Here is a 25,663-nt window from a genome sequence, read left to right as displayed (position 1 = left end):
ATACCTTGTCGAGTAAAGGTGGCCTCGTCCGTAAAAAGAATGCATTTTAAAAAAATTGGATTGTGGGCTGTCCTTTGTTGCAATGTTTCACAAAAATCCACTCTAACCGGTAGATCATCTGGCAAGAGCTGTTGGACTTGTCTGTAATGATAAGGATGTAATTGCTGTTCTTTCAGTATCCGCAAAGTACTTGAAGAAGAAGTATTTATTTGCCTTGCTATATTCGTTACGCTAACTGTTGGATCTTGATCAAGTAAATTTAAAATATTATTTTCTTTATTAATTGTTCTTGTTGTTCTTGGTCTACCAGAATTTATTTTATTTGGTCTCACATTCCCAGTTTCTCGACAACATCGTTCAACGGCTCTAAATGTTTTTTTACTTGGTAAGTTTCTTCTAGGAAACTTTTCTGCATAACGTGTCACAGCTGCACTAGAACATCCTAAACATTCGCCTAAGGTTAATAACATGTCAGTGTATTTCAACATTTGAGTACATTTTGATTTGATTTTACAAATAACAAGGTTTCAAAACTCTAATTATTGTTGATTTATCGTCATAACAATCAATAAATGTCAGATTTCCATGGCACACTTGGAGAAAATAGAGGTATACCTATTAGAACTTTATCATTACTACCAGCATCAATTATTACTTTATCATTTTCAAATCAAAATATTCCGAAAACGGTAAACAGTATCGAGTTTTACCAAGAGTAACTTTTTCGTGTAATATTGAATGATGTTTAAGTTTACATGAAATTTTGATTAATAATTATACTCTTAAAAATGTTATATTGTCTAATACTTAGTACGATCCGTGTAACTAGCGCCCTCTATGAGAATCAGATATAAAAATAAATTAATGGGATATCAGCTTCCAAAACATATTCGTATAAAATTTCATTACAATGTTGCCAGTAGTTTCGGCAAAATCATAAAAAATGCGTAAATTTTTTTTTCTTCAACGCCCTGTATCTTAAAAACGGATGGCGTTACAAAAATTTTTTACAAAGCAAACCCCAATTATTTTTCAGTTTTTTACCTACCCTATAGACGGGGTTACCTTTTTTTGAAACAACCTGTATATAGATATTGAATTATTTTTATAAATCTAATTTATTAACTTTATTTATTATAAAATGTTTATAGTAACACTTAGTTTATTAAAGTCTTTATTTATTTAATTTATATATAATCTTACACTAATTTATTTTCCACTGACACTATTCTAATTTATAAAATTTATTTACTACCTTTATTTCCCGCGTTACAATTCAAACTCGACTGGATACAATTATTCTTTTCAGACAAACTGTTTACAATAAATATATATTATATATATATATATATATATATATATATATATATATATATATTATATTATATATATATATATATATATATATATATATATATATATATTAACCGTTATCTGGAGTTCCCTAGAATCGGCCGGTGACCCTTCCTGAAGCTTCTCGAATGCCATGGAAGTCAGACAGGTTTTAGCGGAGGGGACCCGTGGATATTACCTACTAAAAGATACTTGTTAGAAAAATATGTTTACAACTTAGGGTATGAACGTCCAGTCGTTGTTGACCATCGTTGTTCTTAGCACTGCTGCTTCCTTGGATTCCGTTTTGTTGCAGTGGGAACACTCTGGTGGGCATGACCTTCTGGAAAGAGAATCAGCGTTTCTGTGGCTAACTCCGGCCGGTGCTCAATCTTGAAATCTTATTCTTGGAGTCGTCCGATTCATCTGGCTATCTGACCCTCTGGATTATTAATCTGCATTAACCACTTACGGGCGGCATGGTCGGTTCGGATTACAAACTTCCTTCCATAGAGGTATTGATAGAAGTGCTCTACTGATTTCACTACTGCTAGAAGTTCTCTTCTCGTGACGCAATAATTCCGCTCAGGTTTTGAAAGAACTTTACTAAAGTATCTAAGGACTCGTTCATGTTCTCCTTAAATCTGGGATAGCACTCCTCCAATTCCCACATTACTTGCATCTCTATTTAAGATGAACTCTCCTTCTGGCAGTGTGTACCCTAAAATTGGTGCTGTGATTAACTGCTTTTTAAAGGTCTTAAAGGCATTTTGACAGTCTATCCCAGCGGTAATTTCTTGCTTCCTCTGTAAGTCTCGTTAATGGCTTAGCGATATCTGCAAACTTCTTAATAAACCTCCCGTAGTAAGTACATAGTCCAAGACAACTTCTCACTTGATGTTTGTCAGTTGGTTCTGGCCATTCCTTAATGGGATCGATTTTTCCCTTATCCACGGCCACTCCTTCTTTACTGACGATATGACCCAGATAATTGACTTTAACCTGAAATAGCTGGCACTTCTTGGGGTTTAACATCAATCGGGCAGCTTTAAGTCGATTAAAAACGTTTTTTAAATTCTTCAGATGATCTTTAAATGTCTCCCCCAAGACGATTATGTCATCTAGACAAACCAGGCATGTTTTCCAAGATAACCCTCTCAACACATTTTCCATAAGCCTCTCAAATGCCGCAGGAGCATTACAGAGTCCAAATGGCATTACGTTGAATTGCCACAATCCAGATCCTGTGGTAACAGCTGTCTTCTCTTTATATGCTAGGTCCATTTCTACCTGCCAGTATCCAGACTTCAAATCCAAAGTAGAAAACAATTTACTTCCAGCCAATGTGTCCAATGTATCGTCGATCCGAGGTAGAGGATAACTATCTTTCTTGGTAACGTTGTTCAGCAAACGGTAATCCACACAGAACCTCGTCGTTCCGTCTTTCTACTTAACCAGGACCACCCCGGAGAGATCCATGGGCCGTCTTTCTTCATTTCCTGAACAATCGTTTCAGCTTCCTCTCTTTTCGCCTGTGGTAATCGTCGAGCTGTTTGATGAATTGACTTATCGTTACCAATATCAATTTTATGTTTAAGAACGGTAGTTTTTCCCGTATTTCCTCCTTTCGGTACGAAAATATCAGGATACTGCCGAAGAAATTCCCTTAACTTTCTTTTCTCCATCTGATTTATAGACTGTCCAGCAACTGCAACCATTTGGTCGAATTTGTCACAGGTACACAAGTTCCTACTGCTCTCTCTTTCTTGATGGTCACTGAGTAGTCATTGACATTGATAAGTCTCACAGGTATTTCTTTAGCCGAAGTCATCAATTCCTTTCCAATTATGATTCCTCGGCCAACCTCGTCGTCAAGGCTTCATCATAACAGGTGTCCCTTCGTCCACAATTCAATGTAACCACGCTAGTATGATCGTTTCACTTCTCGCAGGTACGACTGTATCTTCTTTTACGGCTGCTTGCACAGTGTTTGCATCATGTGGATAGAGAAATACCTCCTCGTTACCAACTTTGATTACCTTATTCTTAAAATCCAATTGGAATCCATGCATATTCATTACGTCCATTCCTAATATAACATCTTCTTCGATGTCAGCAACTATAACAGTATGGACGAACTTTTCTGCTCCAATTCCTAATTGTACCTGGATTTCTCCATGAATGTTGACATTTTCACCTGTAGTGGTCCGAAGTCGCAACCTCGTTGGTAACAGTTTCTTACGGCTGTTTATAACTGTCGTGCGTATAATGGTTCTGGTCGCTCCGGTATCCACCAACAGCGTATGCCTTTTACCATTTATTTCTCCATCTACACAAACACTATCTTCACGACATTTCAAAGAAGCTATTAGTATGAGAGGGTCTTTGGAAAAGTTCCGGATCGAAGCTGCCCCCCTAAGGCTGACTTGTTCTAGTTTTCCTGATTGTGAGTTTCTTGATTTTATGGTCTTCGTTTTCTTGCATGTAATACTTTTCATCATATTATCGAGCTGGTCAAGTTTATCTTCATCTCCTTCCTCTTTTACAGTCCTAACTTTACTGTACCCGCCAGAGGCCTGCGTAGCTGACTCATATTATGTCTGTTGATGTCTTATCAACCTGCGTCACAAGCCACAGGTTGATAAGACATCAACCGGCGTCTTGTGACGAGCTAATCGCAGTGTTCTCTGCATTTCATAATCACGAAGACAATCAATAAATGTTTGAACAGCCAATTTTTCCATCATGTCTTCGGTAGCTGTTGGATAAGCATACCGCACTAATCTGGCAATATCTACCTCATATTCTTGAAGAGCTTTATCTCTCTTTTGCCTTCGATTTTTAAGCTGAACTGATATACGTACTCCAAATGTTCGTGGCCATATCGCATATCTAACCCCTTCTTAAGTTATTCGAAATCATCTCCGTCTCCTCTACGGCTATGGTCTGAAGCACATCTAAGGCATCTCATCGAAGAGCGATAGTCATGTTTACAGCCTTTTCTTTTTCAGACCATCCATTCGCTCTTGCAGCTGATTCGAATTGTTTCATGTAGTTGTTCCATGATTCCGTCGAAAGTTGGGACTTTAACATAAACAGAACCTCTACTTTCTTCAAATTTCGGCCGTATTTTCAACTTACATTTCTTTTCGTCTTCTTTTGTCTCTACTGTAATTGGATTGTTTCCTCTCTCTCTGCTGTCTCTGTTTCCTCGATCTTCCTTTTCAGCTCTTTCATCTTTTCTTCGAAGGCCAACATATCGGCAGCAACTTGGTTTTTTAACGAAGATATTCTATCGTCGAGGACAGACATCTCAGAAGTGACTTTAGAGTTGTTAGCGGAAACTTTGCTTTCCAGAGAAGAAATCTCGTTAGAAACTTTGTTTTCTAAAGAAGCGATGTCGCCGGAAACTTTGTTATGTAATGATGCGATGTCACCAGAACCTTTATCCATATCACCAGAAACTTTGGCCACATCAGAAGAAACTTTCGTAATCGACGAAATGACGACGTAATTTATTAACTTTCTTATAAAATGTTCTAACACTTAGTTTATTAGAGTCTTTATTTATTTAATTTATATAATATAATCTTAGACTAATTTATTTTGCACTGACACTATTCTAATTTATATAATTTATTTACTACATTTATTTCCCGCGTTACAATTCAAACTCGACTCGATACAGTTATTCTTTTTAGACTAACTGTTTACAATAAAAAGTTCTATATATATATATATATATATATATATATATATATATATATATATATATTTAATAACCGTTATCTGGAGTTCCCTAGAATCGACCGGTGACCCTTCCTGAACCTTCTCGAATGCCATGGAAGTCAGACAGGTTTTAGCGGAGGCGGCCCGTAAATATTACCTAAACAATACTTGTTAGAAAAATATGTTTACAACTTAGGATATGAGTCATATTTATCGTAACAATATATATATATATATATATATATATATATATATATATATATATATATATATATATATACAAGGATTTCCACAGTTTTCACTGTATTCCTTCACTCAACCGTTTTCTCCAATTTTTCCTGTTTAGCCAGTCCCCTTCCTGTAGGTTTCTTCTACTCATTGCTTCGTCCACTTCATCTCTGAAAGATCTTCGGGGTCTTCCTCTCTTTCTTCTTCCTATCAGGCTCCACTCTGTTATTCTATTTATCCACCGATTTTGGTCTGCTCTTCTGACATGTCCGTACCAGGTTAACCTCTTCTGTTCGATGTAGTCTATCATGTCGGAGTTCATTCCCATTCTCCTCTTAATCTCCATGTTATTTATTCTATCTCTTCTCGTTGCTCTGCAGCTTCCCCTTAGGAATTCCATCTCTGTTGCTCTTATTTTGTTTTTGGTTTTCTTATTTATTGTCCAATTTTCACACCCGTAAGTGAGGATACTTCTTGTCATGGTATTATATATTTTTTTCATGCTGATGTTCTTATCCCATAGTACCGGGTTCAATTTTAGTATGCAGTCTCTTGTTTTTCCTAGTCTATTTTTTATATCTTTCTCCGTTGTTCCTTTGTTTGATATTATGAAACCTAAATACTTATACTTGTCTGTTCCTTTGATTTGTTTACCTTCGTCTATTTTCAGCTGTTTTATTTCTGTATTCTCCGTTGTTAGGTATTCAGTTTTCTTTAGGTTTGTTTCCATCCCATTCTTTGTATATTCCTGCTCCAGATTTCTCATCATAAAACTGAGGTCATCCTCGTCTTGTGCGATCACTATTTGGTCGTCTGCAAAACTTAGCGTATATAGATATTCGTTCCTTACTGGTATACCCATTCCTTCGCACTTTCTTTTCCAAGGTTTCAGGGTTTTTTCCAGGAATATTTTGAACAGGGTGGGGGATGTGGAGCAACCTTGTAGTAGTCCCTTTGTCGTTTTAAATGGACTGCATATTCTATTGCCCGTTTTGATAGCTACTTTGTTATTCTCGTAGAGTGCTTTTACCGCGTTTATTAATCTTCGTGGAACTTCGATGTCTTCCATTGCTTCCCATAGCTTGGTTCTAGGTATTGAGTCATATGCCTTCTTAAGATCAACAAAAGCCAGATGGACGGATCTATTTTTGGCCATTCTTTTTTCTATTAGTTGTTCGACCGTGTAAATGTGATCTAAGCATGCTTTCCCCGCTGTGAAACCTGCCTGGTCTTCTCCGATTTTATCTTGTATATATATTTCTAATTTTTCCTTTATGGTCTTTCCATACAGTCTGCCTATAGACGATATAATGCTGATTCCCCGATAGTTTTCGCAGTTTTTTCTATTTCCTTTCTTGTATATTGATGTCATATATGCTTGGGTCCATTCTGCCGGTAAGTTTCTTCCATTCAGTGCTCTCTCAAGCATTTTATGTATCATACGGAATAACTTTTCTGATCCGTTTTTTATCAATTCATTTGGTATTCCGCCGGGACCTTCTGCTTTTTTGTTCTTTAGAGTTTTGATCGTTCTTTTTACCTCAGCTAGGCTTAATTCGATTTCGTCATGTGTGTAGATTTCTATTCCGACTATTTCTGATTCTTTGAATTCGGGGCGGTCTTCGGTTAGCAATTTTTTATAGTATTCTTGCCATTCGTTTTCTTTGATTTGACCGATCTTGATTTTCTCTGTCTTATTTCTTTGGAGCGACTTTAAGATGCGCCATGACTCTGAATTTCTCGTTCCTCCTACGTGCTATTCTATCTCTGTGCATGTTTTTCCCATCTTTCATTTTTTTCATTTGCCACTTTTCTTTTCACTTCTTTATTTTTTTCCTGTATAGTTCCAAGTCCTCATAGTTTTTTGTGTTCAGGTATTTTATATGGAGTTCTTTTTTCTCTTTTATGCATGTTAGTGTGTCTTCGGTTAATTTTGTAGTTTGGTGGGTGTATTTTTGGTCCATTTCTCCAAGAGCTTCTAGGGCTGCTGTCTTCATGCAGGTTTTTATGTGTTCGTATGTTTGTTCTAATGATTCATACCGAAACTCTTCTAGCTTTTGGTCCAATCTTCGCTTCTATAAGTCTTTTATTGAGTCTTCTTCTAATAAATTGATTTTAAATTTCTTTTCTTGTGTTGAGCACGTATTGACAGGTGTAGCCGGAGCCATAACTTGGTCAGACTCTCCCTGGGTCGGTTTCTGTTGGGTCCATATGAAGGGGAATTCCATCCAAGCGATTACTAGTTTGTGATCTGTGCCGCATTCTGCGCCTCGCTTTACTCTCACGTCTTTTATTTTTATCGAGCTTTCGTGGTTTACTATAACATAATCAATAATAGACCTCAATTTTCTTGTTTCTTGTGTCCAAGTGTATTTGTGTATGTCTTTATGTTTGTAGAAGCCGTTTGTGATCTTTAAGTGGTGTATTTCGCATAGCTCAATCAATCTCTCCCCGTTATCGTTCATTATATCTTCTCCAAATCTACCTACTGTTCTGTCGTTTTCTTTTCTTCCTGTTCTTCCATTTAGGTCACCGGTGATAATTATTTCTTGGTTCTTCTTTGTCTTTTCGATTTCTTCTTGCAGTTGTTCTATGAATTGTTCTTTTTCTGCAATTGAGCTGTCTTCTGTTGGACCGTATACTGCAAGTAAGATAATTTGTCTTCCGTATACTTTTAAGTTAAGCTTGGCAATTCTTTCGTTTATTGGTTCCCAGTTTTCGATTGCGTGTTCCCATTTCTTTTTCAGTATAATTGCAATTCCTGCTTTTGCCCTTTCTTTCTTATCTATTCCCATCATCATCATCATATAACGGGGGTCCTACGGCGATTGTCGCTTCCCGCATTTCAGCCTCCATCTTTTCCTATCTCTCCAATCTCCCTCTTCTAAGCCTCTAGATTGCATTGTTTTTGCAATTTCTCTTCTTCAGGAATTTGGTAGTCTTCTCCTTTTCCTTCTTTCTGGCGGAACATACATTAAGGCTTTCTTTGGCCACCGCTCCTCCTCCATTCTCATCACGTGACCATACCATTGTAATTGCCTTCCGCTAATATCTATTCCGCTATATATATATATATATATATATATATATATATATATATATATATATATATATATATATATATATATAATATAAATATAATAAAATGTGATTTTTATTATTTTTGATTCTCCAATAATTCTCTCATTGAAAGAGTGACTTTCAATAAAAAGAAAGGAATCATACTTTTCAATTTTTGTGTTTTCCAGAATGTAACTGTAACGGCTACTCCAACCGATGCTACTTTGATCAAAAGTTATATGAGCTTACCGGTCATGGAGGACATTGCCTCGATTGTGTTGCCAACAGAGATGGTGCAAATTGTGAAAAATGTCGAGAAAACTACTATATGAGGGAAGATGGATATTGTATAGCTTGTCAATGTAATTCTGTAGGGTCAAGAAGTCTTCAGTGCAACGCTGAGGGCAAATGCCAGTGCAAACCAGGAGTTACTGGAGAAAAATGCGATAGGTATGATATTTTCTATTTGTCATAATTTATTAATTTTTCTCTATTTAAGTTTGTCATCTCGGTTTACCGATTCTTTATTTTATTTTTCTTAACTATTTTGTATTCTAATTTGCGTATTTGTCGTTTCGGAAAAACAAAAACGTATATGTAATAAACAAATTAAATTATTTACTCAAAATAAGTTTTATTGAAATCCATATAGAATTTATTAAAGTAAGTAAGTAATATGAGAAAATTCCTTAATATTTGTATTGTTGTCCTAATAGTACGGGAGACACCGTTGTGCTTTCCTAAAAGTTTTATACGGAATAAATTTTATTTGTAGCAGTGTTGAAAGTCAGCGAAATGGGCGTCAGTCGCTACAAATGCCATCCTGGTAGTGCGGCAAGTGACGCCCATTTTGTTGACTGTCGAACACTATTCAACTGCTACAAATGAAACTTATTCGGTATAAAATTACTATTAAAACACTACTGACAGAAGTTTATTACTCTTAAATTTGTTTCAAATGCTTCACTTTTTGGGAATAGACGAAAAAAGTGAAAATTTACCATTTTCTGGCCTTAACTTGTTAATAACTAATTAAGTCCAAAAAATCGACTGCAGGAAACATACAGATTTTTGTTACAAAAGTCCATACTACTTAAAACAACGGTCGTTTGCGTGACTGGTTCAGTGTCACCAACAGGGTACTTTTTTGCTTATTTCCCTGGCCTAACTATAAGTAGTTTTAATCTCATTGTTATAATGTCAGCTCAATGCTCAATATCCAGTTAGATGATATTGTTTTTTATAAAATCGTATGTCTAATTCTGTTAGTAAGTGAAATGTTAGTAAGCAAAACCCAACAACCACCACAGCAACTGATATTGGGCGATGAAAGAATTGAACACGTGGATTCGTACATCTACTTGGGAACAACAGTTAACTCAAATTGGGATCAAGCGAAGGAAATACGTATAAGAGTAGAAAAGGCAAGAGCATCGTTCACTAGCATGAAGCAAATTTTCACCTCTAAAAGCCTCACCCTACCTCTCAAAATTCGACTTCTGAAATGTTATGTATTCCCGGTTTTGTTATATGGAATGGAGGCGTGGACAATGACCGCAACATTGATGAAAAAAGTAGAGGCCTTCGAAATGTGGGCTTACCGACGTATATTACGTATATCCTGGACTGAGCACGTGACCAACGAAGAGGTACTACGCCGGATAGGTAAAGAGAGAGAGGTAGGAATAAGTATAAAGAAAAGAAAGTTGGAATACTTGGGTCACGTTATGAGACATAATAAATATAGAGTACTACAACTGATCGTCCAAGGGAAAATAGACAGCAGAAGGGGTCCAGGGAGGAGAAGACACTCGTGGCTCCAAAACTTGCGGCAATGGTTCGGATTGTCATCTGCTGAACTATTCAGATCTGCCGCAAACAAAGTCAGAATAGCCATGTTGATTGCCAACGTTCGGAACGGACAAGGCACATGAAGAAGAAGAAGAATGTCTAATTCTAAATAAACTATTATGGATGCAAACGGTACAAAACAATCTAAAATCTCAAGTATAGAATAAGTGGAAATAATTAGGAAATTATTTTCTTTTAGTCCTTATTATTCTGTGCCGCTCTTAGTCATTGTTAAACATTGATGGCTGTGCCAGCTCTGATGTTGCAAAGCCTGACATTGCTCTTCTGCCTAGGCCTTTGAAGCCTCCTATCTGTTCTTCAGCTATTATTCTCAACAAGTTGTGTTTTTCATTTCTGATTACTTGGCCCAGGTACGAGGTCTTTCTTTTCTTAATCGTTCTTATTTATTTTAACTCTCTGATTATATTTAAGTTTAGTACAAGTTGATTTGTTCTATTTGGTATCCATGATATTCTGCGTACTCTGCGAAAGGATCACATTTACAGGGCTTCTACGCCTCTCATGATATTTAATTTTAGTGTTCATATCTCTACCCCTTTTTTAGGGAATTATTAGATACTCCTAAGTATCTAAACAGGTGTATTTGTTTTAGTTAGACTTTATTTAGATAAATGTGACTGTTCCCATCGGTCTTGTTCAGTATCAATATTTCAGTGTTTTGGATATTAATCGCTAGTTACATTGCTTTTCGCTAGTTGCATTTGCCATATTGATCGCCAACCTCAACAGAGAAGGCACTTCTCTTAGGAGGACTTAGGAGTGACTTAGGAAGAGGAGGACATTGCTTTGATTGCACATTATTTACTCTGTCTAGTATATTTTATAAGTCTTCAATAACGTATATTCAGATCTGATATTATTAATAGATATATTTAAGTGATGGAATCGATCGTGATTTGATGGAAATCGAGCAGAAGGTATCCTTCAGAAAAAAAAACCAGTAACTTCGATTACATATACAGGCAAGATATCAACAAAAATAGCCAAACAAATTAAAAAGAAAGGAATAACACCAGCTTTTAGAACAAACAACTTCGGCAAATATATCAAAATCAACAAGAGCCAAAAGAGAAAGCAAATACAGAGCGGTGTATACAAACTTAAATGTGGCGACTGCTCAAAAACATACATCGGTCAACCTGGTAGAACTTTTACCAAATGTATAGCAGAACATAAAAGGGCTTTCAATAATAGAAAAACAGATTCTACGTACTCACTTCACCTTCTAGACCATAATCATTCTTTAAATGACAAATTTCAAATTCTTCACATTTAAAATAAAGACCTTAAGCTATCTTTATTAGAATCTATGGAAATCAACAAATTAAATAATGTACACATAATTCTGAATTTAAGACAAACAGTTCTCCTCTCCTCAACTTATTCAGTTAAAGACTATAAAGTGTAACCACATATCAAAAATAGATCACTTGAGAAACGCACTCTGGCTGAAACAGCTGTAGTAATAATAATTTAAAATAAATTTTGTGACAGTGTTGAAATCAAAAGTTTTCAGTGTTTTATTGTTCAATTAATACATTTATTTGTATACCAATTTCGGCGTCGTCTAGTGCTTCTTTAAATACGTATTCAGAGTAAAATTTGAATAGCAATAGAGACATGACATTGACTTGTCCGAAACTTCTTTGAATTCAGACGTTTTATGTGTTATTTTATAACTATCTTAAGGATCACCTTGGTTCCAATAAAGGTTTTGAATTATGCGAAGGTCTTTTTCATCTAACTTCAGACCACTCAATCACGAATAATCAGTGTAGAGGTTTATAAAAAGCTTTATAGTATTAATTAAACAATTACGTAGTTTAAAAAAACTATTTAAATTTTAGTTTCAAAAATTTGTAATTTTTATAGCGAAAGCAGCGTTCAGACTACATTAGGTTGCATATATGACCTCGGAAGATCAACTTACTCTTTCCCTGAAAGCATTTTTACTTTAAAACATGTTCGAATTTTTTTTTCAACTTTAATATAACTAATTAGATCATTTTTATAGATGCGAAGAAAATTTCTTTGACTTTTCATCATCAGGATGTAAAACTTGCGGATGTTATTCCGCTGGATCGCTTAATAATCAACCTACATGTGACCCCTACAGTGGAGTGTGTGAATGTAAAGAAAATGTGGAGGGTAAACAATGCAATGAATGTAAACCTGGATTTTTCAACTTGGATGAAGAAAATGCTTTCGGATGTACACCTTGTTTTTGTTATGGTCACTCAGGTCAATGTAGTTCAGCTTCACAATTTTCAAAATTTGTAGTTACCTCATCTTTTTTCAAAGGAACTGAGAGATGGAATGCTGAAGATGAATATCAAAGACAAATAGAAGTTAAATATGAACCTATCAGTCAGAGTATCGGCGTGCATACCACAGGAGATGAAGCTGTGTATTTCATAGCTCCTAACAGATTTTTAGGTGATCAAAGAGCATCATATAATCAACTTTTAGAATTTACTTTGCGAATTGGAGATAACAGAGCAGTACCAACAGCCACGGATATTATATTGGAAGGATCGGGAGCTTCTGTTACAAACACTATTTTTGCTCAAAAGAATGCCATACCGAGTATGCAGGTTAGTGTATTCATTAAAATATGCCTACTTTATTCATATACTTCTTATAAAAACATACGGTCCTAAAATATTTTCATCAATATTATTATAATTATTGTTGGGATTTTCACTTATTATAGTCCAACCTTTTCATTAGCAATATCATACCATTAATGTCACATCAGTCAGTATGGTAACTACGCTGCTACGGATCCATAAAAATAAATAATTTCATTGTTTACTTATATTACGATTTTTTTTCGATGACTGTATTATCCATTTTCATATATCATATTTATATACTTTTAAAAGATTTTTTACCTACTTTAATATGACTATAGATTGTTTAATAGTTTATTTTTCCTTTTTTTGGGAACTATGTAATTAAATATATATTAAATCCGTTTTATTTACACTTTATTATATTTTTCACCATATCAACGACAACAATTTATGTGTGTATATATTTTTTTGACCGCTAGCTAAATAAACAATTTAAGTAATTGTTTAAGAGTTTATATTTCGGTAGTAAATTTCTGACAGCACATTTTGTTAAATTTGATTTGTTTGTATAGAGCCAAGTATACAGATTCCGTCTCCATGAACACCCTAATTATGGATGGCAACCAAGACTTCCGTCACGATCTTTTATTTCCATATTAACAAATTTGACTGCTATTAAAATTAAAGGCACATACGCTCCAGAAGGGGTAGGTTTCCTAGATGAAGTCAAATTAGAAACAGCTTCGAGAGGAGTTGCTGGGAAACCAGCTCTGTGGGTGGAATCTTGTGCTTGTCCGACAGGTGAGTTTTATAAAGTCAAATTCAAATTTAGTAGCTAAAAAAAGCTGAAATGTAGAAAATAGTGTTACTGTGATAATAGTCATAACAGGTGGTGTTCCAAAAAATATGTATGTTTAAATTCAAATTTTAGAAACAGGCAGACCCATTTTTAATAAATAATAATATAAATTCTGTATAAAATTTGTAAATATGTTTTTTATTTTCACAAATATACCTACATCAACCGCTAATAGTTATTAGCGGGTGGACATACACAGACAATAAGATACATATTATTACATAATACTTTACAATTTGGAATAGAGTTTGGTTGTTTTGAGATAATTTAATAAACGAGAAAGATGTTCAATTTGAAGTCAGCACATTTTTTAAATTGTCACTCGGGCATATGCGATTCTTTCGTTCTTGTAGGTATACTGGACAATCGATAATTACATGTTTCACTATTAATTGAGTGTTGCACTTGGTACACATCGGAGCAGCCTACTTGTTAAAATTATGTTTGTGCGTAAGTAGAGTATGTTGATATTTACTTTGTGATCAGCGATCCGTATTTCATTTATGATAGTAATATTTTGGTCTGTTAGTCTAATTTAGTATAACAGCCGTAGTATAATTTACTTCGTATTAATGATCTATATAGCAGTGGCGCACCCAGAATTTGTCTTAGGGGGGGGTTTTGAAATTTTTTTATGCCAACTCCATTTTAACTCAATAAAATTTTGAGTTTAATTTAAAGTACTAAAGATAGCAGTGCCAAAGATTCAGGTATCTATTATCCTGCCTACCAACTAAAACCACCCTCTCTTACTTGTGCGCAGTTGACTGTCGCACGTACCGTACTCCGAAAGTGGAGGGGCCACTGTAAGGCTGACGACATTTTTGGAACACTGCCTTCTCTTATCTAGATCTTATCTATTGTTCTGAAGCTATTTTCTTGTGGCATTTTAAAGTAATTACTATTTAAATGGGAATAAGCCAGAATTGAAGGTTTGTGTAAACTTGTTAATACAATACATTTTGGAGACGGCTATCGCCGTATTCCCGTTCTCCTCCGCCAATCCTCCCGGTCCAAGGCATACTCCTCCTCCAAATTTCTCGATTCCATCGCTCTTCTAATTCCTTTATTCCATGAGTGTCGAGGTCTATCTCTTTTTCTTCTTCCAGGGGGCTTCCATTTGTGAAGTTCCATTTTGGGTCAAGGGCCAACCATTTTGAACCTCTTCTTTCTATTCTGTCAATGACCGTTTCTGTAGCTTGGTCTTCCTTTCCTGCCTTGATGATGTTCTAGCACTTCTTCTCAAATAATCCATTTCAACTGCCAACAATCTTCTCTTCAGGTCTGCAATAATTGTCCATACTTCAGAGCCATAACAAAGAGCTGATTCAACCATGGTTTGCCCTATTCTTTTTTTGTTTCTTTTGGAAATGTTGTGATCCCACCACAAGGAGTTCAGACATCCTACAATTTTACGTCCCTGATTAATTCGTGTTTAATTTCGGTTTCTCCCAAGCCGTTTTTAGCAATGAGTGGACCTAAATATTTAATTTTTTCCACTTGTTTGATTTCCACGTTTTCGTCTATCAACACTTCAAACCTTGCATCTGAATTGATAACTAAATATTCTGTTTTCTTCATGCTGACTTGTAACCCCCATTTTACATATTCTCTGTATAGACGCTTTATCATAAATTCTAGATCATAAGAATCTTGATATAGGACGACTTGGTCATTCGCAAAGTTCAGGGAGAACAGTACGCCATTTCCTATGGGGATTCCCATTCCCGGGCAGTGGTTTTTCCAATTTTGGAGGACTGCCTCAATATATAAATTAAACAGTAAGGGTGACATACTGCATCATTGGTTTAGTCCTTTAGTTACTTTGATTGGCTCTGATAGTCAATTTCCGATTTTTAGGTAAGTAGTGTTATTCCTGTATACTTCTGTGATTATGTCTAAAAGGTATGGACTAATGTCGAGTTGTTGTATATAGCTTGCCACAATTTAAGTCTTGGAACTGTATCATACGCCTTTTCTAGGTCGATGAAGGCTAGATGTACTTCGGTACCAACCGCTATTCTTTTTTCTATTAATTATTGGAGTATAAACAAATTATCAGTGCAATATCAAAGATCAAAAATTTAAACGTCAATAAACTTATTTTAACCTTCAATTGCGACTTATTCCCATTAAAATAGTAATTAGATCTTATCTCTGTCGTTGGCCCGGTTGGTGTTTCTATTCTTCTTCGTTCTTTTTAATGACTGCTCGGATGTAATTGTGAACACTATTCCATCCCTCCGTATTTCCTGTCATCTTCACGATCATCTCTCTTACAGTCACAGGGTTCATACCTATTTCTTTATACATTCTGTTTCTCTCCACTGTACATCTATTACACTCCAGGATTGTATGAGTACCAATGTCGGCATATTCGCAGTATAGGCAGTTATCTGCATCTGTCTTTATGAACCTATGAAGATACGCCCTAAAACAGACAATCTACCCAGTCCCTTAGGCTCGGGATCAGCATCTTGGTCCACTGAGCAACATTTTCCTTGTTGTTCCACTCTTCTTGCCATCTTTTCATTGATCTTTTCCTTTCTTCTTTTTTTTGATAGCTTTTGTCAAATGCTTTCTTCTCTCTTGGAGATGTCTCTTTTTTACTGCTAACACATGCAGAGGAATACAACCCGTGATAATCCACAAGACTGCCGCAGATACAGTCCTGTAGGCGCATACTAGTCGCAACAGACTCGTTTTGTCTACTTTTTCATAAGCCTTTCATAAGCTTTTCATAATAAGGATTAGGTATCTATATCTAAATATAATGAAAAATATTAATAATTATTCTGTATTTATACAATAATTACTGTGTTCTACATATTTAAAGTGGCAATTTAATTATTTAATCAGCGTTTTGGATTTTTTATATTGTGTGTGAAAGACAAGTTACATTTTCTACTATTCTTTATATATTGTTTTATATGCCCTGGGGGAATTTTAACCCCCAACCCCCCCCCCTGGGTGCGCCACAGCTATATAGAGTAAGTATGGTTGTCGGACCAAGAGGTATTTGACAGCATTTTTAGTAGGTTCATTCTGGATTGGCGTGGAAAGAACGTTGCAGATTGTTTATGTGACTCTCTCATTTTAAGTTACGTCGAAAAGAAAGTCCTATGCAATGTATTTCTACTATCTGTGTAAGGATAACTTCGTTTAATGTCAATTGAAAATTAGGATAATTTTTTATTTCGCTAAAAATTAAATAACGTGTCTTTTCACCAGGGTATATCAAACCCGGGTTTTGAGACCAGATTTCAATTGTGTGTAAGGCAGTTTGTAACATATGTGATCCCAGAGTTACATTGTTTGTATTTAGATAAATGACCAAGTCATCTGCATGTAGGCTAGTAAATACAGGTAGCTTTATTTGACTTACAATACTATTTATTACAATTAAAAAGAGTAGATGTAAATCTATTGGTTCTAACTCGAAAATATCGTGTTGTCTGAAATTTTTTAATAAAGGGCATGATATGCCCTTGAGCATTCCAATCTTAAAGTGTTTTTGCTATAAGCTGTCTCCATGTTGTGTCAAAATCTTTTTTTATGTCAAAAACTACGGCAATAAATGTTTGATTGTGCAGAAAATGTACCTATAGCTTAATCAAGTGTTATTAGATTGTCTTTTGTAGATCTACCCGTTCAAATCCATTTTGTCTGATGCTTACTAGGTTATTGTTTTCGAGATACCATTTAAGATGATAATTAATTTTTTTCCAAAAGTTTGAAGGTACAGCACGTAAGTGATCTTAGGCAATAGGAATTTCGATCGTCTTTTGGTTTATCATATTTAAGGATTGGGATTATAGTTGCCTGCCACCATAGATCAGGAAAGTCATAGTGAATAAAAATATTGTTAAAATATCAACCAACATTAGTTTTGCATTCAGAGGAAGATTTCGCAAGAAAAAAGAGTGAATATCATCAGGTTCTGGCGTCAAAATTTTTACACTTAGAAAATATTCTAATTCTTGAAGGCTTATAGGTTTACTTAGTGGATTGTCGCTCTCGGTGGTTTGTATATTTGAAGAATCGATTAGTTTCTTGCCTTTTAGAAAAGATATGCTATAATTGGAATCACTAGAATTGAGTTCATAAATATTTGCTAGTATTTCTGGAATATTTTCCTTGTCTGAATGCATTTGGTTAATAGGTGATAGAGTATCTATACCTCAGAAGTATTTTGTCCCTTTTATTCTACGGACTTTCTTCCATATGTTGCCTAAGGGAGTGGAAAGATTTATTAAAGACACGTACTTTTTCCAACTTTCTCGTTTTCCTTGTTTGATTAATTGACTGCTTAGAGCTCTGAGATTTTTAACGATTAAAAGATTATCGTTAGTTTTGTTTTTTGTAAACGTTGAAAGCATATTTAGGCAAAGTGAGTGCTTGTGCAATTTCGTTATTCCACGAAGGAACTGGCTACCTTTTACTCAGTTTTGTCTTTCCCACTGCGATTGTTGCTTCAGAAATAATTATATTATTAAATAATTCAAGATTTTGGTTTGCGCATTGGTTTAATTAAGGTTGTATGATTGTTCTTCTATGAGTGTTATAATACAAATCCCAGTCAGCTAACTTTATTTTCCATATCTGGTGAATTGGAAAAAGGTTGATTTATCATTATTGTTTATTGCTATTGTGATAGAGAAATTATCACTATCATAAATATGTATAAATACCTCAATGTGTCCCAATATAATAAAGGAGCTAGCGAAAGACTGCATAAAGAGAGATCTATGGCAGAAAATGCACCATTATATGAATTGAACCTAGTGGAATTGTCAGTGTTTAGTAAAACTAAATTTAAATTATCAATGAGATTATTTGAAAGCTTATCACATTTTTTGGTTTTTGTTACTCCCCAAGTACTGTTTTTGTGACAGCTAAAATGGTCTAATATTATTTTTTGGGTGACTGACATTGCAACTATTTCGAGGTTGTTTGTTGTAGTTGAAGTTGTATTTCAGTTGATTCTATGTGATCAATTACGAAGATTGCTGTCCCGCCGCTTGACTAGCAACTCGGATTCTTAGAAAAGCAACATATTTTTTGATGTTACATTTTGTTGTTTGAAAGTCTCTTCTAGGTATATGACTAATGGACGATATTCGTGTAGAGGATGTTTGATGGATTCTATATGTATAAAATAACCATTGAGTTTACATTGTAATATGAATGTATTGGCCATTTTAACTCTTTATTTGAGAACTTGATTCATAGTCAGAAGAAAGACTGTTCAGAAGAAATTTCTTCTTCAATCTCGTGATATGTTTTAATTTGTGTTTAATCATATTTAAAGTTTAAAATTTCTTTTATTTCTTCGTTTTCATTTGAGTAGTTTTTAACAATAACTTCAGGATGTTCTGAGTGAAGGAAATTTACCAGAAAATCACCTATTTCATTCAAAGAAGTTTTTAAGTACTTGGAGGAGGAAGGTCAATTTCAAGGATTTCGGGAGAGGTAGAAATTTGTCTTTTATTCACATGAGTAACTTCCATGATTTTTATATTGCTTTCAATTATTGAAGATGTATCTATGCATATTTTTGGTTGTGACAAAGTCTGTGATTCTTTGTTTGCTTGTAAGAAAGTGGTTTGGTTCTTTGTAGCTGGTGTTAATTTGTAAATACACATGGTGTTGGGTACCGGATCCATTAATGTTTTCTTACATTCTTGGTATTCCTTTTGTGGTTGTTCTTTCAGCTGCATATATGCATTAATATAATGCATAAAAGATACCAATAATAAGACAATAAAGACACCATATAAATACACCAATAATAAGGAAGGGAATGACAAATATAAAATAACAAAGGACCAAAAATAAAGATAAGACTTTTACAAAATTTTGTACTTTTCCAAAGCAGATTAATGTATCAACAAATAAGAACGCCAGAAGAAAAATAAAAACGTGGGATCAGAGATACTACCAAATATAGAGAGATTCAAAATCGAAATATCTTTGAAAGAGATAAAAAATAGTAAAGTTACAGGACACGACGATATAATTGTCGAGAATTTGAAAATAAACAAGATCATAATAATTCAAATACTAACGGAGCTTTTTAATAGAGAGCATAGTCTTCATAATTGCAAAATTACTAAAAACTCAAACAAAAGTCTAGTAATTCACAAAATAGGGGACAAATGTGTTTTAAATAATTATAGATCTATATCGTTACTCAGTCAAGTGTACAAATTGTTTGTGAGAATTATTAACAATCGGTTGACTTACAAAAATAATCGGCAGAACAAGATGCACTTCCCCAAACAATATACATCAGACCATCTGCTGACAATAAGAATATTGATAGAGAAGGCAAATAAATATCAACTACTCGTATTTCTTGCCTTCGTAGACTATGAAATTGTATTTGACAATATCGAGATGTGATAGTATAACTAGATGAAAATAAAAATCCTATAAAAATAACAATGAGAAACGAAGACAATCCTAGATGTATAACTATAAAAAATGGCAATGACATAAAACAAGTCCAATAATACATCTACCTAGACCAAATTCTAAAACTTGACAACGAGAACCAAAGTGCGAAAATCACTAGAAGAGTAAGACTTACATTGGCAGAATTTGGAAAACTCAGTTGGATACTTAAACTTATACAAAATACCTCAATATTTGAAGAGCAAAATTTTAAACCAGACGAAGAAGTTAAAATATTCTACATTCAAATATCCTGTGAAATCAAGGAAAATCATTGCCATTTCTTAATAATAGGTGGCGATTTCCACACCAAAATAGGCACTAAGGAAGGCCCCTCTGAAATAATATTGGGAACTTTTGGAAGCGAAAACAGAAATGATATAGGCAAACAAGTGACAAACATTTAATTTCAAACAAGTTAGATCAATTTTCATTCAGTAAATGGGAAGAAATTAGACCTAAAAAAGAGTTAGCAACTCTAGACCAATTTAAAGATTTTTAAGAAATAGAGTAGATAGCTTAAAAAATATTAAGAGGATGAGAAAAGAAAAGAACACAGTTCATAGTACAGGGAAAATTTTTTAACCCAATTGGAAAAATAAATCAAATAAAATATTAATGGCAGTAGAAACAACTTCCACTTGTTTCTATTGTAAAGAAAAACATTTTATTTATAACTGTTTAACTAGTTTTTTGAAATTAAACACTTATAGTAGATATAAACAAGCACAAAAATTGGGCTTATGTTTAAATTGTTTGCAAAAAACTAATCATGTTAGTAAAAACTGTCAATCTGGAAGCTGCAGTAAATGTGGGCGGAAACAAAACACACTGCTGGATTACGTTAGTGGAGGGGAAGATAATGATGTTACTGGAGTAGGTTATCAGGAAGATATTGGTCAGCTTTCTCCTATACAGGTCTGCGAAGAATATGCCACTGCCTCTGTTAATAATGGCAATTAATCTAGACCAGTTTTGCTAGACCATCAAAAATAATATGTCACTTAGTGTTAATTCTGTCTGGTTGGAAAATGGATCTGCGGTTCCTGGAGAGGTATTGTTATCAACCGCATTAAATCAAATAATTGATGGGAATGGAAAAGTTTGTACATGCAGAGTACTGTTAGATTCTGGGTCCCAACCCAATTTAATAAGTGAAAAAGTGGTAAAGCGGTTAAACTTGCCTAGGAAGTCAGTAGAACTTTAGCAGGAACTTTTTAATAGTTCCACAAATTACTGGAGTAATCCCCGGTTAGAATATACCTACAACAAGGTTGAATATTCCGAAACATCTTCGATTGGCAGATCCAGGATTTCATAAACCTGGAAAGATTGATCTTCTCTTAGGAGTGGATATATTTTATGACTTATTGTGTGTTGGACAAACTCGATTGGGTCCAAATCTTTCATTGCTTCAGAAGACTAAGTTGAGCTGGTTGGGCAGTGGAAAAATGAGTTTTCTTGGAAACACATCTAATATTGTAATATGTGTTATATAAATGAAGTCCTAAAAGGTAATGGTAATGACAGTTACCTGTTAGGACAGTTGTTATCTAGGCGCCTGTCAGTAGCAGCCGCAACACTTAGGTTAGAAGTTATTGATACACATGTGTTATGTATTCTTGAATAAACAGCTATAGTAAAGATATCTAATGTTTATTTTAAGTCATATCTTACATGGTGTCAGATCGGGCCGGGGTTTAATCGAGTAGTGAGTTGTGTTTAGAAGAAAAATGGAAAATCAATTTAAACCCCCAGAACCCCTTGTATTAGATGATGGCAATTTGGCGGCAAACTGGAGGAGGTTCTCTCAAAAATTTAACCTCTACATGGACGCCACCGATTTAGAAGATAAGCCTGAGAAAAAGAGACTGGCCACATTCTTAAGTTTACTGAGAGATGATGGATTAGAATTGTTCAACACTTTCACATTTAATGTAGAAGGAGACGATAAAAAGTTGCAACCTGTCTTGGATAAATTTGAAGAGTATTGCTCCCATTAGTCTATCGTAATTTATGAGCGGTTTAAGTTCAACAGCATTGTCCAAAAAGAGGGGCAACATTTTGATAGTTTCGTGACTGAGTTAAAGAAAGCAGTGAAAATGACTGAGTATAAAGATCAGGACGACATGGTTAGAGATAGAATTGTTATTGGAATAAAAGACAAACAAACACAAGAAAGTCTCCTAAGAGAATCCAAGCTGACATTACAAAAGGCTATTACAACATGTAGACTAAGTGAAAGCAGTAAAATCCAAGCAAAAGCGTTTACAGCTGAATCAACAGTGGATGCAGTGAGGTCAAATAGAGGTACATCACAAAAAGTCTGCAGTTATTGTGGGTTCAAACATCGAGGAAGAAAGTGTCCAGCATATGGCAAAACTTGTGCCCGTTGCCAGGGTAGACACCATTTTGCTGGAGTGTGTAGTAAGAGCACCAACGGTCTGGAGAAAAGAGAATCGGTGAGCAGGAAGGGAGTACATGAAGTAAAAAACCAACATAGTGGTAGTGAAAGTGATGATAGTGAGTTGTTTATCAATTGTGTCAAAACTGTAGGTTTATTGAAATCTGGAAGTTCTCAGAATGTCTGGAAGCAGAAAGTTCTGGTAAAAAAATGCATAGTAGAATTTAAGTTAGGTACTGGTGCAGAAGTAAATGTTCTGCCTCTTGAGTATATCAAAATCTTGGTATAAAAAAAATAAATAAAAGTAATGTTACAATAGTTTCTTCTGGCAATGATGATTTTAAAATAAAACCTGTAGGAGAAATTATAACTAATTGCAAGGTAGAGGTAGAGACTGCATCTTCAGATATTAAATTTATTATTGTTAATGTTCAGAGCCAAGTACCTTTGTTGGGGTTAGATGCTTGTATTAGTCTCAATCTCATTAAGCGAGTAGGAAGTTTAGATGTAGACTTCGAAACTATGGCTAAAGTTGTAGAGGCATATCCCACAGTTTTTCAGGATCTTGGACAATTCCCTAATGATTATCACATTTCATTGACAGAAGGTGCAGTTCCTCATGTTCAACCAGTTCGTAGGGTTCCTCATGCATTACATAAGAAGTTAAAAGATAAATTAAAACAACTATAAAATTAGTGTATTATCAGAAAGGCAGAGAAACCCACAGAGTGGTTAAACCCACTTGTAATTGTGGAAAAGAAAAACAAGGATTTAAGGTTGTGCTTAGATCCTACGTACCTGAACAAAGCTATTAAAAGAGAATACTTTTTGATACCCACAGCAGATGAAATTGCTGCAAAATTGTGTAATAAAGAGTATTTTTCAGTTCTGAATATGAAAGATGGGTACTTTCAAATTAAACTTGATGATCAGAGTGCAGATTATTGTACTTTTGGCACTCCCTACAACTCAACAAAATTGTGCAATGATCCCCATATTTGATGAATTTAATAAATCTGGTGATTTTAAATTCCACCTTTTTGCTTTCCATGATATCTTTGATGGCCTTTTAGGCATAGATACCTTAAAAATGTTACAAGCTCATTTGGATCTTACAAATTCTAAATTAATTACACCTGAGACAACTTTGCCAATACATTATTTGGAAAGTAATCCAGCTATTTTTAAAAGTAAAATCGATCCCCATAGTCGTATTGTAACCAATATTCCCGTCTGTCAAAAATCCGGTGATATCTTAATTGCCAGACAATTCATAAAAAATTGCGAAATCCCTTCTATACTTTCTGAAGCTCAAAATGGTAATGCTATAGTTGAAATACGTAATAATACTGATGACGAAATTATTTTCTCTCTGTCTGAACCTCTCCAAACTGTACCTTTTGAATATAATTCTTATGACCTATTTTATGCCGACATTATACCAAACGAAAACACCGAAAAAGTAGATATTGACAAGCTTATTCGAACTGGCCATCTCAATTCCGAAGAGAAGGCACAAATTTTAAAACTGTGTAGAAAATATTCTACAATATTTCACAGAGAAGGTGAACCACTTACTTTTACTAACCAAATGAAACATTCCATAAAAACTACTGACGAAATGCCCATTTATTCTAAGTCATATCGTTATCCATTTGTATATAAAACAGAAGTACAGAGACAAATACAATCCATGTTGGACCAAGGAATTATTAGGCCGAGCAATTCGCCTTGGTCGTCGAATATTTGGATAGTACCAAAAAAAGCGGACGCTTCCGGTAAAAAGAAATTCAGAATCATAGTGGACTACCGCAAGCTCAACGAAAAAACGATAGACGACCGCTATCCCATCCCAAATATTACCGATGTTTTGGATAAATTAGGCAGGTGTAACTACTTTACAACTTTAGATTTAGCTAGTGGTTTCTACCAAATCGAAATGAAACCTGAGGATATCCAGAAAACAGCTTTTACTGTAGAGAACGGACACTATGAGTATGTTCGAATGCCAATGGGATTAAAGAATAGCCCAGCAACTTTTCAGAGAGTAATTGACGATATTATGAGAGGATTACAAAGTAAGATATGTTTAGTTTATTTAGACGACATCATAGTATTTTCCACGTCGTTGCAAGAACACATTGTAAATTTGGATAAAGTGTTTAAAAGACTAAAAGAGACAAAATTCAATTGGATAAGTGTGAGTTCCTAAAGAAGGAAGTTACTTATTTAGGACACATTGTGACACCTGAAGGTATTAAGCCAAACCCCGATAAGATCACAGCTATTAATAAGTACCCATTACCAAAAACAACTAAAGAAATAAAATCCTTTCTTGGATTACTTGGATTCTACAGAAGATACATAAAAGATTTTGCTCGAGTAACAAAACCATTAACATCTTGTCTAAAAAAAGGGTGCAAAAATCGAACACACACCACAGTTCATTAAATGTTTTGAGGATTGCAAAGAACTGCTTACCAACGAACCAATCTTACAGTATCCAGATTTTACGAAGAAATTTATTCTGTCAACTGATGCAAGTAGTTTCGCTATTGGAGCAGTTTTAGCCCAAAATACAGGCGGACAAGAAAAACCTGTTGCATACGCATCTAGAACGTTAAATGAATCCGAACAAAAGTATAACACTATCGAGAGAGAACTATTAGACATAGTATGGGCCACAAAATACTTCAGACCTTATCTCTACGGAGTTAAGTTTACAATAAAATGTGACCATAAACCACTTAGATACTTAATGTCTTTGAAGGAACCAAATTCTAGACTAGTTCGATGGCGATTAAAGCTAGAAGAATTTAATTACGAAATCGAATATATAAAAGGAAAGACAAACGGAAATGCCGACGATCTATCTAGAGTTGAAATAAATACTAATGAATTTAAAAAATATATGAAAAATCTTAATAACGACCAAAATATGGACAATGAATCAATACTTGCAAATGCAGGCGATTTGCAAACAATAGATGAAGAAAATCAAGAGAATGAAGACAGAAGAAAATTTAGAAAGAGAAGACGAAATAGACCAATCAAACCCAGACGGAGACAAAGAAGATGATGACAACAATACCGTACATACAAGTGCAGAAGATCCTGTTCTAGGAATGCAAATTACGGAAAAAAGCA

The 25,663-nt window shown here is 34.7% G+C and overlaps 1 protein-coding gene across 1 annotated transcript in view; it reads left to right on the top strand.

Moving 5' to 3' along the window:
- Window positions 1–25,663, top strand: part of LOC140447701 (laminin subunit gamma-1-like) — a 318,345-nt gene that overhangs the window by 258,313 nt on the left and 34,369 nt on the right. The window contains exons 6-8 of the mRNA XM_072540499.1: window positions 8,538–8,799; window positions 12,236–12,815; window positions 13,370–13,598. Of these exons, the coding sequence (XP_072396600.1) occupies window positions 8,538–8,799; window positions 12,236–12,815; window positions 13,370–13,598 (1,071 nt within the window). The remainder of the gene's footprint in view (window positions 1–8,537; window positions 8,800–12,235; window positions 12,816–13,369; window positions 13,599–25,663) is intronic.

This window comes from Diabrotica undecimpunctata, chromosome 8 (assembly GCF_040954645.1).
Source record: "Diabrotica undecimpunctata isolate CICGRU chromosome 8, icDiaUnde3, whole genome shotgun sequence".
Lineage (NCBI taxonomy): Eukaryota > Metazoa > Arthropoda > Insecta > Coleoptera > Chrysomelidae > Diabrotica > Diabrotica undecimpunctata.
This window is presented reverse-complemented; position numbering and strand designations above follow the sequence as displayed.